The 14163-nt window shown below is 40.0% G+C and overlaps 1 protein-coding gene across 1 annotated transcript in view; it reads left to right on the plus strand.

Annotated features, from left to right (window-relative positions):
• Positions 1-3856: 3856 nt before the first annotated feature.
• The window catches only part of SESN3 (sestrin 3), a 73324-nt gene continuing 63017 nt past the window's right edge, over positions 3857-14163 (plus strand). The window contains exon 1 of the mRNA XM_039349072.1: positions 3857-4178. Coding sequence (XP_039205006.1) covers positions 4053-4178 — 126 coding nt within the window. The 5' untranslated portion in view covers positions 3857-4052. The remainder of the gene's footprint in view (positions 4179-14163) is intronic.

Below are 14163 nucleotides of genomic sequence, written 5' to 3' on the forward strand. Positions count from 1 at the left end.
TTGTTTCTACATGTGCAAGCAAGCTAGGCTGTAGCTGTGGTTATTAATTCTTTTATTCTTTTGCCAAAGGCAATGGCTGTTCCTGAAGAAGTAACATCAGGCTCACTTGTGCAGTGCATGGTTATCTTCTCCAACCTGCTCCCTAATGTTATTCATTTGTTATTTTCTGTCTTTTCACAAATTTGCTCTACAATAGGACTAGATTGTCAACATTCCACAAATTAATTTTTTTCTATTCTAGTGGGATGTTAACTTTCGCCAATCGGAGTGATTGTAAAGTTATAGAAAAAGATGTGGGTAATTAAGGATTACCTCCAGTATCTTGGCAGAAAGGCAAAGATGATCAGGAATAGGCAAGGAAGTGGAATGTTCTGTTTTTAACTGGATTTCTTTGAGGAAATTGCTTATTTCTTCATGGGTGTTTAACTACAAGTACTCCTCGACTTACAACAGTTCATTTAGTAATTTAGTAATTCCATTCGGAAAAGTGACTTATAACCATTTTCATACTTACAACCATTACAGCATCCTCATGGGCACACAATCAACATTCAGACCCTTGGCAATTGACTCATATTTATGACAGTTGCAGTGTCATGTGATCACCCTTTTATGCAGTGTTCTGGGGGTCATGTGATCGCCTTTTGCAACCTTCTGATAAGCAAAGTGAATGAGGAGGCCAGATTCACTTAACAACCATGTTACTAATTTAACAACTGCAGTGATTTACTTAACAAGTGTGGCAAAAAAAGATAATAAAATGGAGCAAAACTCACTTAACAAATGTCTTACTTAGCAACATAGGTTTTGGGCTCAGATGTGGTTTTTAAGTCAAGGACTACCTCTATATCAAGCCTGTATGGGTTTATAAAACAGTTTTTATGTATTTTCTGCCTCAGAACAAGAAATTTAAAGAAAGAAAATACAAGAAAAGAAATTTAGTGATACATTTAATGCTACCTTTGGAAAGAGCTACAGCAGTGGACACAAAGCTGGATTTAGAGAGATGCAAATTGCCAACTTCCATTATATAACTTTTTTTTGCAGTATTTCCTGCCCTTTTCATTTAATCTCAGGCAGGGGAGAAAGGATTTGCAAGCAGGAAATAATGGGTTATTTTTCTTCTTCTTTTTTTGAAGCTGCTTTTCATGTTCACCTATGCAGCTGCATAACTGTGAATAACCACACGCTGTTTTCTGACTCTGTATCCTGCACACATCGTACAAATATGTAGCTGGTTGTCAGACCGAAAATGAGAACCACTTCACTTACAGTGCTTTAATAGGACTTAGGGAAAGTACATAAAGTATCAACCAGACATGATTTTAAACTCACTACAACTACCATCATAGGTATTATTGTGGTTCTTGACTGAGTGATAATCACAGAGGACACTGTATTTATGCCTTTTTTAATCTATATTTTTTATTTTACTCAAAACAAGGTTAAAATACAAAACTCTGAATAAAAAGTTCCACAGAAAACAAAAAAGACAAAAAACACAGATCAAAGCATGTGCATCAAAAAAACCCAAGAACAACACATATACATCTATTATCCCCTCTGGTTGAATACTGATTAATACATTACTACAACATTAGTTCCCAGCCCCTGCAAAACAAAACAAAAATTTAAGCTGCTAAATCTATTTGCAAATATGTCTTCTATATGTTAGATTAGTAACAAAGTAGTTAACAGGAAGAAAAAGAATACTAAGACAAAACAAAATTAAAGTTTCAAAACTCTCTGTTAACAAACCGTAAATTGTAATCCACTCATAGAAAATGTATCCAACCCAAGTCATCCCAAAAGTTATAAACAGTATTTATGCCTTTTGAGCACCCATAGCATTTGGGAAAAATACCTATGCAGAAAGAATCCCAGAAATAAAAAGAAATTTAGCATAGCAGATGTTTATCCAGCTGTATATTCATTTTAGCTGACTTTATACTTTAATTAGTCATTGCAACTGCATAGTTGATGATAGGATCTTGAAGAGAAACAGAGTACATAAAATTGCCTGAATCTACAAGTTCTTGCATGGTCCCACGGCCATGCCACAGATGGAGAGTTTGAATTGTTGAGCACTCTCATGTAAGATCCCACCTGTATTCTGAAGTGATACAGTCCAGAAAGCATTGAGCAGACTGTAAAGCATTACCCAGGCCAGCTGCTACTGTTTCATTGCTAGGAGAAAAAGCTTTCAACAAAAATGAGATTTATGTCACTGTGATATTAATACAAGAGTTGCATCAAGTATACCAATGCTTTTTGATGTGTCATCCAAAGCACCCACACTGGGTTTATGCTCAGGCTGTGCTGCCAAGGAAATGTAAATTCTTTCTTCTGTACCCCAATATGTTTTGGGCTAAATTAGGCCCTTAGGGCACAGCATTTGTGAATCTCAGCTTTCTTCAATGGCAACTGGATTCTCAATCTCTTGATTTTGTTTATTGTTCTCCCTGGTTTCCTCCAGTGACCCAACATTGCTAATGGCAGTGATTGGGTTAAACACACTCAGTTAAGCCCAGTCTTTGTGATCAGAAAAGCCCTTTCATTGTCTGCCTCCCCTCTAGCATTACAGGGTTCCTCTTTTTGGTTTTCTCAAGAGACACCGGGAATTTCTCCATTAGTACCTTTGAGTTTGCTCCTTTTATTTGAGCAAACCTGCTTGCGCATTTTAAAGGTAGGTAGATAGACTGTAGAATCATCCTACATACTTGCCTTCTTCCTGGATTTCAATGGCTTCAGTAAAGTCAGGTGTTTGTTTTTTTTAAAAGATCTTTCAATAATCCTCCTTGAAAGACTTGAATATGTGCTTCTGTAACAAACATCGTACTGTATTTCTTTCTTGGGATCATTTTTGTCCAACCCTTCAGGATTGCAAGTCCAACACAACTGGCAACAACAAAAAAAAAATTAAAAAGAAACTCATGCAAATCCATACAATCTACCTATAAGTGAAAGTTTCTTCATGGGAGTTCTTGCATTCAGTGGGCCTTACCACCAAGATAGCAATCTTTTATCAATTTAGCTGGCCTCAGTGAGACAAACCCAAGGTATTCAAGTATTTTATTCAGCTATAACATGGTTTGGGTTTTTTTTTAGTTTAGAGCACTGTATTCTAGTTTGCAAATCATGGTTTGTAGCTTCCTTTGTTTTAGCAAAGCCTGCTATGGATTAGCACACTGTCAACCCAAGGATAGGGTTTTGCAAGCCCCAAAGCGAAAGGAGCTTTTCACAACTTTGTGTCTTCTAGCTGCATCTAACTACAGTGCCCATTAACCAAAGCTAGCAAGCTGAATTGATTGGGAATATTCGGAACTTGGAATCTGAATATTTGGCCGGTTTGTGGAAGAATGGAACAAAGCATTGCGCAATTAACAACCTCCCCCCCCAAAAAACCACCCGAGATTGGGCTTCCACAATTTTATGGCCCCTTTTTTGGAAGCAGCAAAACTAAGGATGATACGTTCCCGCAGTTTTGCTTTAGGATTTCGACAGTTTCGTAAACAAAGCTTCGCTTTTCCTCCTCCTTCCCGGGAGCTGCAAAAGGGGGGCGTAACCACCTCGTGCGTTCTCTCTCTCTCTCTCTCTCTCCCCCCCGTCTCCTTGACCGAGGCGCCTCTGATTGGTGGGCGGAAGCCCAGCCTCCAAACCTTCAGCTGGACGTGCGCCTCCTCTTCGTCCCGCCCCGCTACCCTCTGGGTTCCCGCCCCTCACTCGGAGACTGCCCGGAGATGAGGACGAGAGAGCGGTGCCTGGATTGGTTTGCGCTCTTGCAGCGTTTCTACTGGCCGGTCGGGTAGAGAAGGGGCGTGGTCGGAGAGCGGCGATTGGCCGCGGCAGAGGGGTGTGCGCGAGGGGATGGAAGCGGCTGTTCCTGGGCTGGGGAAGCCAAGCCAAGCGGCGCTGGAAGGGGCGGGGGAGGGGGCGGCGGCCCGAGGCGCTTCTGCTGGGGCTGCAGTCGCCGCTGCCGCCCGGCTCCGAAGCCAGCCGGACGCGGAGCCCGCCACCGCTTCCCTCCTCTGCCCCCGCTCGCCGGCTGCACCATGAACAGAAGCAGCGGCGCCACGTCGTGCCCTCCGACGGTGCCCGGCGACGGCCACAGCAGCGGGCACGGGCGCAGCAGCGAGTGCCGCCGGGTCTGTAGCAACTGCCGGAAAGTCCTGAGGCAGGTGGGTCTGCCCTTTCTCCCCGACACGTCAAGGGGCTGCTCCGCCTGGGTTTGGCTGCCTTCCTCGGTGCCCTTCCGGAAACGCGGGACGACAGCATCCATCATCCACGGCACTGGCTGAGGATGACGGGTTATAGTTTGGCACCCGGGGGTGTGTGTGTGATCCGGCCGAGGAAAGGCTGAGGGAAGGCTATTGGGCTGCTTGCTCCGGCCACACCTCCTCAGAAGGGCTTTGAGAGGGAGCTGGGTAGAAATCTTCTCTTTAAAAAAAATCTGCGGGTTGTTATTGTTGGGGGGGAGGTTGTACCTTGGGAGGGTTTTGCAATGATTTCCTCAAAAATCTATAAATAGATGCACATAAATATATATAAAATTTATTGCAACTGCTTCTCTGCTGCTTCATTCAGATATATGTACACACAAACATACGAGAAATATGTATATAGAGACATGTATGTATTAGCTTGCTACATTTATCTGATTTTTATGGCAATAAATGTACATTCACGTTTCCCTATATCTCTTCTCATGGTTCGGGGATATAAAATAAGACAGGTAATGAAAACACCTAATAATTTTGTGTCGAATTATGTGCTGATTGCATGTTATGTGAATATCCGTACTGTTTGGTAATGTTGCATTCCCATTGTGCCTTTCCTGTATGTGGCGCTTCTGGTTTTGCCTTTTCCCAAAATGTGTTCAAGGGGCTTTTTTTTTATTATTAAGATCTCACTTTAAAGGAAAAGAGTTTGGGGTAATGCATAAGAAAAATGGCTTTGAATAAAATAGTGCAAGATACTGAGGAACAAATAGAGTAGATAATCATGTTCATTAAAAGCAGAAATTGAGTGGAGGAGATGTTCTTTTGATCACCTCTAAGTGACAACTTGATATCCAACTAAAATATAGGGCTTGCTGTAAGTAAATATGGATATAGGAATTGAGTTTTTGTGAATGCTAGTAATCCTTGTGCTAGTAATAAAATACAAGTAATGCTAATAATCCTTTGCTAGTAATGTTTATAACTGCAATAAAATACAAAAATAAATAATGGCTAAGTAACTGTGAACACTGCAGTGCCTTCTGTACTTCCATCACAAAAAGATAAATGGTATTTGTTGTGTCATAGATCCAAGTGCCAAAACAGCAGATTCATGATTTGCAGGTTTTTGAAATCATACTGTGAATCATTTAATATCTTAAAATCAGTCTTCACCAATCTGGTGCCTTCCAGATGGACCACAGTTTCTATAATCACCTTATATGGGTTAAGATAGGGAAGGTTGTATTAAAAATTATCCAAACATATCTATATTTCATCCAGTATTATAAGCACATAAATCCCAGTGATATCAGTGAGAGATTAAACTGGCACGTGTTGATATTTTAATAACTATAATGTTTGTATTGCTACATTTCTATTGTTTTTTGATACTAATTGCTTTTCTTCCTAATATTTCAACTCTTCCCTATTGACCCTGAAGATTCAAGCTTGGAAAAATTGTGACAAAGTTATTTTGTTTGGATTGTGTATTCCCCTTTCAAAGCTTTGACCTCTGTAGATATTGTCTCCTATATAAAATTCTCCCTAGCATAATTGTATATGTGTCTGAAAATTTCACTGTATTTTTCTCATCTCAGTCTTCTTCATTATATAGTTATTGCTAATGAAAATGCTTTTGGACAATATTAAGATTTTTCATCTGATGAACTTTTAACAAAGGACACTAAAGGACTAATACAGTCTTCAGTATTGATTGTTCCTGTATTATCCATCACAATAATAAATTCCTTATGATGGAAGAATGAAATTGAAAAAGTGAGGGATAGCTGGGTAGTAGGTTGGTATAATCAGGCTGAGTGATATGTGTCTTCCAAATATTGTTTTCAACACAAGTCTTGGGGAAAAAGGATATGTTTGTGCGGCTGACTGGTTATGTTCCATCAATGTTTTGTGAGCTCTTTATTGTGTTGAAGTATATAATTAGGGGAACATTCCTTACTCCCTGCATATCATTGGCTGGGTATATGCATTGTATTGGACCACAATGATGCAAACCATATTATACTCTATCTTGTTGTCTGAACTGGGCATTACATCATATAGTATATGAATCCAGTTGTTTGTTCAGTAAACCATAGTTTAGCAGACTGTGGCTTAGCTGATATATAAATATGCTTATTGTATTAATAGCAGTACAGGTGAGTTTTTCCTGTCCAAATAAATGTACTATAATTGTTGGAGAAAATCTATGTGATTGCAAAGAGTCAACACTATCTTGATGGCACATACAGTAATCAGTTTAATAAAAACGTCTACACTGTAACTGATCGGACAAGAGAAATCTATGCATATTGTCCCTATTTGTGTTTTTATGTAATCATAGAAATACATATCTAAGACATATGTATAGATTTGTCTTATCCAATTAATAAAAGTTGCCCTGAATTTAAATGGATCTATTATTTTAAATGTATGGAAGATATTAAAAACTGTAAATTATTAATATCTTGAAAGACATTTTCCACTTTTTTCCAAAGGAAATGAGTCAAAAGACATGCCTGCTATTGTCCATGTAGATGGCACCTAACAACTTATTTAATATGCATTTTGAAACTGTCAATCTGGTTCTAAATGTGAGCAAAGCCACAGCGTGATTGGTTTTTCACTTAGCATGGTTATATCATCCAAGTCCCTAATGCCTTGGGGAAATCATGATTATCAGTATGTTGTGTGAATTAAGCCAGTTCAATAAACCTTGGTAAACAAAATCAAGTCTAAGTACAGAAGGCTTCAAATTTGGGGAGATGGTGATTACAACTGGAATTTCAAGAATATGGCAGGCATTCTTCCAAAGTAACTGCTTGTGAATAGAGTTTTCTGTTCATAAAATATCTGCTGTGTAAATCCCTGATTTAACAAACACCTTGGTACCACTTCATAGAAGTACTGTCTATATGGCTCCTAGTTTATGCAACATTTGTTCTTTTCAAGCAGGGGTGTGTACCTGCCTCCAAATCACTGGAGGTATCCTTCACAATGTTTACATCCAAGAAAATTTCTGGGTCCCATTTCAATTACCAAGGCATTTTATAAGTAAAAAGTCATGATAGAGGTTGACATTTTGTTTTCAGTATGTCAGCTTTTTATTTTTGGTAAAGCCATTTCCCTATGAAGGCAAGTTGGTGAGTGCCAAGGAAAGGAACTTTGAATCATTGTGTGCACCCATGTGCAAATTTCTTCAAAAAGAATGACATATTTGGATTGCATCCTTTTTGTGTGATAGAATATATACTGAGGAAAAGAGAACACTATATGCCCACCCTGAGCTTCTGACAAGGCGGGATATAAATCAAATAAATAAAATACAGTTTAATTTGTTTACCAGGTGAAGCTCAGTAAAAGTCCTTGCAACTGCATCAACACTGTATTCCATTAGTTGGCAATAGCAGCTGCTTTGTTGCAGTAAGTAGAATATGAGTTGTACACTGGAGGAACTTTGGTTCCAATCTTTGTTCAGCAATGAAATTCACTGGTGATTCTTGGACCACCTTTCTCCTAATTAAGCTTATCTTCCACTTCTCTCTGGAAAACAGGCAGGGTGAAAACAAAATGTTAAGAACCCTGGCTAGCTTGTAAACTGGCATAAAGTTGAAATTCTCCAATTAAACTCCTACAGGGGATGTTAACACAAGTAAGAATCTAAGCTAAGCAGTGATTGAGCACACGAGGGGAAGGGATAAGTACTTGACTGTAATGCTTGTTCCCAGCTCTGTAAGTAACCGTTGAAAACTTATAAACAATAAACCAAACCCTGCTAATATCTGCTCCCCCCTCCCCCCCTGCTCCCCTCCACCTGGAAAAACCAAATTTCTTACAGCGCATTCTTAACCATGTTAACATCCTGGCCATCTACAGGTTAGCAATATTCTGATCTCTTAGTACATGTGGCTAACTGAATGCATTAGCTGAGATGTTTTTTATTTGTCTAGTGCAAATGAATTAAAACTGCTAAGCTGTGCAAAAGCATCAACTTACAGCAAAAGTTTTGTTTGCCTTTGTTCTGCTGTGTGTGTGTGTGTGTATGTGTGTGTGTGTGTATGAGAGAGAGAGCGAGAGAGAGAGAGAGAGAGAGAGAGAGAGAGAGAGGAAGGAAGGAAGGAAGGAAGGAAGGAAGGAAGGAAGGAAGGAAGGAAAAAAACCCTCAAGTCTCACTTTGGCAACCTCTTTCTAATTATATCTTTGCATCATGATTTCTCTTGTAAATATGAAGAAACATGTAAGTCAATGAGCTCAAATATTTGTGCTCTTTGTCCCAAAGCTGTTTTTCTTTTTTCCTTCCTCTGTGAGGCCAAGTGCCAATCAAAGTTGTTTTTCAAGCCATGAAATTGTAGAATTCTCTCTTCCGTTCTCCCAAAGGGTTTGGCTCTGGAAAGCAGGCATGGGGGTAGGGATAAAACATTTTTCTAAAAGCTGTACTGTAAGTGCTTTAGACTCATAAAAACTGTATCCTATGCTAACAAATGTCTATGTTTGCTGCGTGTATTTACTTCTAGCTCTCCATACACTCATGAACTCTTGGATCATATTACACATCCTACTTGATCTTTCCCCCTCACCCCTTTGCAACTTGTGAGAAATATCATGAACTTGACAAGCACAGAAATGTACAGCTGAATTCCTATCTTGGCTGAGTTCTCCCTTCACTAGAAGTCTTCTGTCTTGGATAAGCTCCACCCGCAGAATATGGAATAGACCTGCGAATCAGATAATCCCTGATTCAGATTTTATTTTAAAAAACAGCGTGCAGATCAGGGCAGGAAACCTGAACTATTGCTGGATGAGAAATCCCTGCAATCTTTGAAACTGACTAATGCTTTCTGGGAGTTGTAGTTCATAAATATCTTCATGTCACAATTTGCCTATTCTAGTGTGGATGTTCTTCAATACTTCCCTACACCAGTATATTGTGGGACATACAGGTAGTCCACAACTTTCGACCCCAATTGAGCCCAACATTTCTGTTGCTAAGTGAGACAATTGTTAAGTGAGTTTTGCCCCATTTTACAACCTTTCTTGCCACAGTTTTAATTGAATCATTACAGTTGTTAGGTTAGTAATACTGTTGTTAAGTGAATCTGGCTTCCCCATACATTTTCCTAAGGAGCATTTTAGAATTGGTTTGTCATTGTTTAGTTCCAGATTTTTTTTAATTCTCCAGGTTAGCCAATATTCCTGGCATTTCAGGTGATCATCCACATACTAACCAGGATCAACCTGCTTAATTTCCAAAATTAGACTACTGCTTAAATCAGGCAGAAGAAATCCATGGCCTCCCAGGTGTTATAGGTAGTCCTCAACTTACAACAGTTCATTTAGTGATCATTCAAAGTTACAACGGCACTGAAAAAAGTGATTTATGACTGTTTTTCATACTTAAGACCATTGCATAAGCATCCTCATGGTCATGTGATCATAATTAGACACTTGGCAACTGGTTCATATTTATGACGGTGGCAGTGTCATGTAATCATCCTTTACGAACTTCTAACAAGCAAAATCAGCGGGGAAGCCAGTTTCACTTAACAGCCATGTGACTAACTTAACAACTGCAGTGATTCACTTAACAACTGTGGCAAGAAAGGTCATAAAATAGGGCAAACTCACATAACAAATATCTCACTTAGCAACAGAAATTTTGGGCTCAATTGTGGTCATACCTCAAGGACTACCTATACTAAAGTAAAAAAAAAAATGCAGCCAGCCACTGTGGCCACTGATAAAACATAAAGAGAGTTATAATATGGAGGACCAGATTCTCCATTGTGGGCTAAATACACTTGAATTGAACATATGCTATTAGTCAAGTTTATGATTACATTCACTTTGCAGCTTTGAGATAGCTATTGCCCTCTTTCATTGTATCACAAAAGGAACTTCAGAAATCATACCTTCCTTGCCAAGATTATTTTGAGTTTAAGGGCAGCTGGACTGCATCCATAGCTTATCGGAGCCAGAAGCTACCAGACCAATCCTGGTAATCTTTTAAAACATAGAATAGGTAAAAGATGTGCATAAATTAGAGGCAATATCAGTCTCTACAACAACAGACCTTGGTCTTCCAGCTAAACTATATCTTATGTACTTTGCATGTTAGCACTTGTTTGCTTTCTTTTTTAAAAGCTTTATTATATTTTTTTAAAATAAGCAAGGAGTAAACAAGAGATTTTAAAATATTATTGGCGCTGTTTTTTCTTGCCTTCCATTAACAAGGAAGATATAGCAAGAAAAACTGTAAAGAATCATTATTCCCAGATTTGGGAATTATAATGGTAAATATTCTGAGAAGGAAAAAGCTAAAACTGCCATGATTTGAAAGAACTGCTTTGGGAAAAATAAACATTTTGCCAAGGCTGAACCTTCTTATATACAGTCTCTCTAATACAAAATTGAAGGCAAGATATTAAATGCTAGACACAAACAACTATCTTAATATGACCTAATAAAAGGCTGAGGATCAAGCTTTTTACAAGACTTAAAAGAACAATGTGGACTGGCAGTACCCAGTTTTAAATATTAGCAAAGATATCTGCTTAACTTGGACCACTTCTGGATGAAATCTCTTTAGGGCTAGATTGCTTGTACGGTATTAAGGGAGCAGGATTCTCAAATGATTTACACAAATAATTTTGTACATAGACGTTTTACCAGTTAAGAGACAATAACTTGTAGAGAGTCCAAGATCTAATTAATAAGGCAAAGATGATGAAATCTTTTGAGATTCTTTGTTTGGAAAGATCATAATCACCTCACTTGTTTCAGTATCTTCAAATAAACGGTATAGTTGTAAATGAATTACCGTATATTCCGGCATATAAGATGACTTTTGAGAGCCTCGAAACAGCCTCCGAACTCGGGGGTCGTCTTATACGCCGAGTCGTCTTATACGCCGGAAATAAGGTAGTTTCTGGCGTATAAGACGACTTTCTAGGCATGCGACTCAGCATCGATCATCATACGCTGGAAATAATGTAGTTTCCGGTGTATAAGACGACTTTCTAGGCATGCGATTCGGCGTCGATCATCTTATACGCCGGAAATACCGGTAGTTTCCGGCGTATAAGACGACTTTCTAGGCATGCGACTCGGTGTCAACCATCTTGCGACTTGGTATTGATCGTCTTGCGACCCGGTGTCGAACTAGGGAGTCGTCTTATACGCCAGGTCGCCCTATACGCCGGAATATACGGTATGAATATATTAGTAGACATAGACTAGTGCAGTGATGGCGAACCTTTTAGAGACCGAGTGCCCAAACTGCAACCCAAAACCCACTTATTTATTGCTGGATGCCAGGTGGGTGGCTGTGGTGGTCATGGCAGACTGGGTAGGTGTGGCCAAGGTGGGCATGGTCACCTTGATGTTGCTCATGGGGAGGGATGCCTGTGGAAGCCAGGCAGGGTTTTGGAGATCCAGGGGGTCTCTGGCAGGTGGGGCAGTGGGCAGGAGGCTTGTCCTGCAGGGTGAGGCGAGGCAGGGCTGGGGTGCCATTGTCGCAAGGCAAGGTAAGGCAGGGGCCAGGGTGGCTGCTACCTGACACCATCAGCCCCCGCACACAGAGGCCAGTGAGTGCATGGGGGCCAACAGTGGCTGTCAGCAGCCACAGCCTGCCGGCCCCTCGACCGATGCACTCTGGGGCTCCGCAACCCGCCGCTAGCAGTTCAGAGAAGCCGCCTCTGAGCTGGATGGCTGGCTGACAGCTGAGGAGGTGATGAAGTGGGTCGTGCCCGGGAAAAGGAGAGCGTGCGAGGCCAGGAGGGATGGGATGGAGGGGAGGGAAACCAGCCATGCTGGGATGCATCCGGCCACGTGGAACCTCGGCGAGTTAGCGGGCGGCTGCTTGAAGAGGGATGGTTGCCATCTCTGGGGCATGGCACACGTGACCACAGAGAGGGCTCTGAGTGCCGCCTCTGGCACGCGTGCAATAAGTTCACCACCATTGGACTAGTGGTTATGTTTGTTTAATATATTAATATATCTCTCATTCTGGAAACATTTATGGGGCTGTTAGTATCTAGCTTTTCCCACAGTTTCCAGTACTTTAAGCAACAGCAGCAGCAGAACCTAGCAGGATATACTGCAAAGGTATTTTCCAAATTATTGGAAGCCAGAGCAGATAGTTAACTCTCGATGATCTTAAAAATTATCTAGAGTTGAACATGTTTAGTATTTAGTAGAAGACCACTAAAGTACCAAGTCACAGGGTTTTTTTTCTCATAGAACACCCAGAAGGGAGTTCCAGCATCTTTTTTGGATGGAACGTTGTAGGGTGGGCAAGGCGGGTTGTATGATGTGTGTGAGTTCCGACACCTTTTTTTTTTTTAGAAAAAGCACTGCCAAGTCATAAAATCATCCTGGGTGAAAGCAATGGCAAATTATTTCAGTATTGTTGCCCAAAAAAGTATATGGACGATATGGATAAACCTAGGAGAAGTTGAGGTCATTTTATCTATACAGCTGTTGCTGCTACTGTTATCTTAACAGAGGCTGTATCTACTGTTATCTTTAACAGAAGCTGTATCATCCACACTTCATTAGCTTTTACATGTGGACCATCAGAGGAATAAATGGGGGTTCATACTGAATGACTTGTGAGTTACAAGTGTAGGCTTACCTGTCAAGCATTTCCAATTGTCTTGCTTGTTGACTTTGAAAAAGTTGCTCGTTTCTTTGGTTGTTATATGTAAAATAGTAGTAATAGTGTCCTGCCTCACAGGGTTATTGTCAGCATTTAAGAAATGACGGTATCTCTCTGTTTTCCTTTAAGAATAAAGTAGATTGTAAATCTAATTATTGCATGGGTTTATTTGCTTCATAAAATAGGTTATGAAGACTGGTATAGACATCAGGCAACACTCATTCTAATAAGGTAATGTTTGGCTACTGCCCAACATTAACTGTATTAAATATATTTTTGGCCAATGGGATTTGTATATCAACTAGTATATCATCAATACCATATGTCTATCTAGTTATGTTAACATTTAGAATGACTTCATGTATAATTTTAGCAGTCATTGGTTTCCTATTTGGACACTACTTGTAGATTAATGCTGTCGGTGAAAACTTGGAAATTCTATGATTACAGACTAGATAGAAGAGTGAAGTATGTAGGTACAGTAGTAACTTTAGATTCAGGATTTAATGACATCATATGAATTCAATTCCAGGAAACAAAACCTGTTGTTTTGGGGTAGAACTTTGGGTCTTCCCTAAAGTTTCTGCACTGTAGCACCACTGTGTGTTTGTAATTGATAACAGTTGTATAAGATAAATCTGGTACAAATTATTCATAGCTATGCTGAATTGCCAATTTGATTTCTATGGTTCTCATACTCAGTTCATCTATAATTCTACCAAGTTCCAGAAGCAGGGTAGCTTATATATTACCTCATTTTTGCACAGTGTGCATAGACAAAATGGAAGTTATATCTAGTCTTGTGCCTCTAATTCAGTGGTTCTCAACCTTTTTAATGCCGCGACCCCCAACCGGTCGTAAGTCAAGGACTACTCAACCAGTCGTAAGTTGAGGACTACTCAACTGGTGCAATACCATTTGCAGAATGGGACTTTTGGCGGGCTCACCCAGGGCAGAGACAGCCTGGACAATTCCTATTGGCTTTTGAAAGCCAATAGAATTAGACTCTATTCAAGAGAGTCTATTCTATTGGCTTTCAAAAGCCAATAGAATAAAAGGGAGTAGCACAGCTAAGGAAAAGGGGGAAAAAATGGCAGACTGCGTTGTTTGGCGACCCCCGTGAAATGGTCGTTCAATCCCAAATGGGGTCCCGACCCACAGGTTGAGAACCACTGCTCTAATTAGTATATCTCACTAGAACACAGATGTATTTTCTGATACTAATGTCTCACATCCATACTTTATATTTTTTTATTGGAAAGTGTTGGGTATGTATCTTAAATGTGA

The sequence above is a fragment of the Crotalus tigris genome, unplaced genomic scaffold, assembly GCF_016545835.1.
Source record: "Crotalus tigris isolate CLP2741 ecotype Arizona unplaced genomic scaffold, ASM1654583v1 scf7180000018224.911827, whole genome shotgun sequence".
Lineage (NCBI taxonomy): Eukaryota > Metazoa > Chordata > Lepidosauria > Squamata > Viperidae > Crotalus > Crotalus tigris.